Below are 4161 nucleotides of genomic sequence, written 5' to 3' on the forward strand. Positions count from 1 at the left end.
GTAACAAATCATTCAGATAGCGGTAAACAGAGGTCAACTCATTCAGATAACAGAGAACAGAGGTCAAATCATTCAGATAACAGAGAACAGAGGTCAAATCATTCAGATAGCAGGAAACCGAGGTCAACTCATTCAGATAACAGGGATCAGAGGTCAAATCATTCAGATAGCAGGGAACAGAGGGGAACAGAGGTCAAATAATTCAGATAGCAGGGAACAGAGGAGAACAGAGGTCAAATCATTCAGATAGCAGGGAACAAAAGTACAAATCCTTCAGATAGCAGGGAACAGAGGGGATCAGAGTTCAAATCATTCAGATAGCAGGGAACAGAGGTACAAATAATTCACTTTCTCTCTCATGTGTGCAGGAGTCGCGGGCTGAGGGTTAGGGTTAACAAACAACTAACAAATCATAACAGGGACAGACGGAGGATATGTCTTGTTTCTCTTACGTGTGCAGGAGTCAGGGGCTGAGCTAGGTCTGCTGGGGTGTCTGTAGAACCCTCTGCTGCAGCTCTGGCAGTGTCTGCCCTCTGTGTTGTGGCGGCAGACGCCACACACACCCCCACGACGCCGTCCCGATGCCAGCCACACACCACGGTCAAAGTGACAGCTATCTGCATGTCCGTTACACTTGCACTCTGTAAAAGAAAGAGTAAGCGCCTAAATCAGAGTTAAGATAAGCGTGCACAACTCTGACTTTCATGTAAATCATTATTGACGTCAATGGGAGACTCAAGTCTCCCACGATCTCAAGTCAGAATACCACCCTAAAAGCATTTCTGTTTTCCCATTGCTTCCTTTCTCTCAAAGCTACAGTAAAGATCCTAGGTGTCATTAACATTTGCTTCAAGGGGTCATTTCTGAATGTGAGTGTTTCAACAACAACAACAAAAGACAGATGAGAGCATTGAATGGCAAAAAGAGAATATACCTGTTTAATAATACATGAGTACAACTACTACTACTAATACTAATAAAGACCTCCGACTGTGTGTATCGGGTAATGTACTTGTTGTGTACGTGGTTCTGCCGGTTGACCTTCCTGGCCTTGTAAGACTCACTCTTGCATTCATGAGGTGCTCCTATGATGCCGTTGGCAGCTTGCCATGGCTGGTCGTTGTAGAGGGGAGCACAGCGCTCACAGTGGTCGCCGGCAGTGTTGTGTCTACACACACACCTCCCATGGACCTGCCGCAGGGGAGAGAGCAGTGTATTATGTATGTTTTACTGGATTACGGTTACAGACGGACACACACAGTCACACACACACATCCCATGGACCTGCTGTAGGACTGGAGCAGAGGGCAGAGACTGAAAACATGGACCTGCTGTAGGATTGGAGCAGAGGGCAGAGACTGAAAACATGGACCTGCTGTAGGATTGGAGCAGAGGGCAGAGACTGAAAACATGGACCTGCTGTAGGATTGGAGCAGAGGGCAGAGACTGAAAACATGGACCTGCTGTAGGATTGGAGCAGAGGGCAGAGACTGAAAACATGGACCTGCTGTAGGATTGGAGCAGAGGGCAGAGACTGAAAACATGGACCTGCTGTAGGATTGGAGCAGAGGGCAGAGACTGAAAACATGGACCTGCTGTAGGACTGGAGCAGAGGGCAGAGACTGAAAACATGGACCTGCTGTAGGATTGGAGCAGAGGGCAGAGACTGAAAACATGGACCTGCTGTAGGACTGGAGCAGAGGGCAGAGACTGAAAACATGGACCTGCTGTAGGATTGGAGCAGAGGGCAGAGACTGAAAACATGGACCTGCTGTAGGACTGGAGCAGAGGGCAGAGACTGAAAACATGGACCTGCTGTAGGATTGGAGCAGAGGGCAGAGACTGAAAACATGGACCTGCTGTAGGACTGGAGCAGAGGGCAGAGACTGAAAACATGGACCTGCTGTAGGATTGGAGCAGAGGGCAGAGACTGAAAACATGGACCTGCTGTAGGACTGGAGCAGAGGGCAGAGACAAAAGACATGGACCTGTGGCAGGACTGGAGCAGAGGGCAGAGACTGAAAACATAGACCTGCGGCAGGACTGGAGCAGAGGGCAGAGACTGAAAACATAGACCTGCGGCAGGACTGGAGCAGAGGGCAGAGACTGAAAACAGTGGTCATTGTAACTGACAAGCCAGTAGTGTATTTTCTTCTTTGCAGTAAATGTAGATTGCACAGTGCAGTGTGCAACAGCCTTAATTATCTTCCCACCACTGTTTGACTAAAGCCTCCAGTGTTTACTATACGAGAAATGCTGATGTTATTCCACTGGCATTTCTACTTTCAGTGGGAAAAACATGTTTAAGCTACTGTATGGCGTTTTACACTATAATTAAGGTTTCCTCATAGTTATAATCCTGTAATGGAAGGTAAATCTGTGGGTAAATATAGAGTCTTCAGTAAAGCCCAGAGCCTCCGCATTAAAACACCACTACACAGACATAGAACCAAGGGGTGGTGGGAACGGAGAGTGCCAGAAACAATAACACATTTACACACACCCTGACACAATCACAGATACACACACACACACACAAAGGAATAAACACAAGCCGCTCCGTACACACAAACAATCGACAGCACAAACACACGTATACACAACATCCCTGACGGGTTTCGTAACAGAGCGTGACGTGACGAGTGCAGTCTTTCGGCGAAGCGCTAAGATAAGAGATAAGTGGTCAGTTGTGATTGGTTGTTCGTGCTGCTCTTCATCCTTCCTCACCACGTGATTGATCCTCTGCCTGAAGGGGCGGTACCCATTGGCTTGCACACAGTGCTCTGCGTGCCCATTGCAGAGGCAGCTGCCCTTGACGATGAAGTCATAGATGGCATAATGGTTTGTGGGCAGTGCCTGGGTATCTGGGTCTTTAGCCTGGCAGGGGCAAGGCTGGCGCTGCAGTAGACGCACCCGCAGGTTGGTGACCATCAACTGGGTGTGGGCTGCTGGGCCGTAGGGGTCCAGTGAGAGCCAGGGGGACAGGGCGCGGTAGATCACCTAGAGGGGGGAGAAGAGTGGGTCAGAGCTCCCAGCAGGCATAATCTGTCAGATTTCATTTTAATAAAGTTGTTTTCTGGTTATAAACATGTTTTCTGGTTGTAAACTGGTTTTGTGGATGTGGTTATAAACTGGTTTTCTAGTTGTAAACTGGTTTTCTGGTTGAGAAGATCTCATATAACCAGAATACAACCAACAGGTGTCTGTTACAATCATGTAAATACTTATTTTTCATGACAAGATCAAGACATCATCCAGTTTAATATGCTAAATGTCAATGTAACTGGCAATGAGAGGAATTTATTAATTTGCCAATGAGATGATTGATTTATCTGACAATAGAGAATAAACGTGGTGTTTCACCACAGCTTGTCTTAAAAAAAAATCGGAAAACCCATTTCAAAGGACCATCCAGGGGTCGATGGTCTGTGCAGATGGTCGGCCAAAAAAAAACCATCAGTGGCTCAATCTCTCGGTCTGTTCTAGGGTGGGTCTTTCTTTCTTAACAATGTTTACTTGTAAAATGTAGATGTAGCTTCCAATGAGAGAGTGGTTGATTGATCTATCAAGAGAATACCAAGAGAATCCTTTTCAAAGGACTACCCAGGGGACAATCTGAAACCCTTTACATTTACGTCATAACTGTATGACCCTATGACCCTATGACCCTATGACCCTATGTGCATTCTAAAACTTCTCAAAAACATTCTGAAAAAGACTACTCTCCCTAGTGGCTACAGAGAAGGACCGTGACAAAAACAGAAAACATGTCATGTTCCTTTTGGGTCTGAAAAATAGAAAACGGGCATCAATCTGGTTCGCCTTTCATGCTCCCCGAAATAAGGAGGGTTATTCAGGGCCCAGCAGATCTGACTGTGGTGCCAATGTCAATACTCTGACAGGGGTCCTTGTCAGATCTCTTTCTCAATCCTTCATGCTCTCTCTCATCAGCCTCTTTCCGATCCTACAGTAAAAAAGCCATGTCAATTAATTTTACATTTATTAGAATCTTTACAGAATCGTTAGCAGCACAATGGAATGCTTTCATCCGGACTGAACCTGTTTTTGGATATATTTACATTTACATTTTAGTCATTTAGCAGACGCTCTTATCCAGAGCGACTTAGAGTTAGTGAGTGCATACATTATTTTATTTTTTCA

General features: G+C 46.0%; 1 protein-coding gene across 1 annotated transcript in view; it reads right to left on the minus strand.

Annotated features, from left to right (window-relative positions):
• Positions 1 to 3000, minus strand: part of LOC311116498 (netrin-4-like) — a gene marked incomplete at both ends in the record, with an annotated part of 13112 nt that extends 10112 nt beyond the window's left edge. Inside the window, 3 exons of the mRNA XM_084191577.1 lie at positions 453 to 641; positions 1065 to 1191; positions 2728 to 3000. Of these exons, the coding sequence (XP_084047703.1) occupies positions 453 to 641; positions 1065 to 1191; positions 2728 to 3000 (589 nt within the window). The remainder of the gene's footprint in view (positions 1 to 452; positions 642 to 1064; positions 1192 to 2727) is intronic.
• Positions 3001 to 4161: the final 1161 nt, after the last annotated feature.

Source organism: Coregonus lavaretus (assembly GCF_964263955.1).
Source record: "Coregonus lavaretus genome assembly, contig: HAP1_SCAFFOLD_1039, whole genome shotgun sequence".
NCBI classification, from domain to species: Eukaryota; Metazoa; Chordata; class Actinopteri; order Salmoniformes; family Salmonidae; genus Coregonus; species Coregonus lavaretus.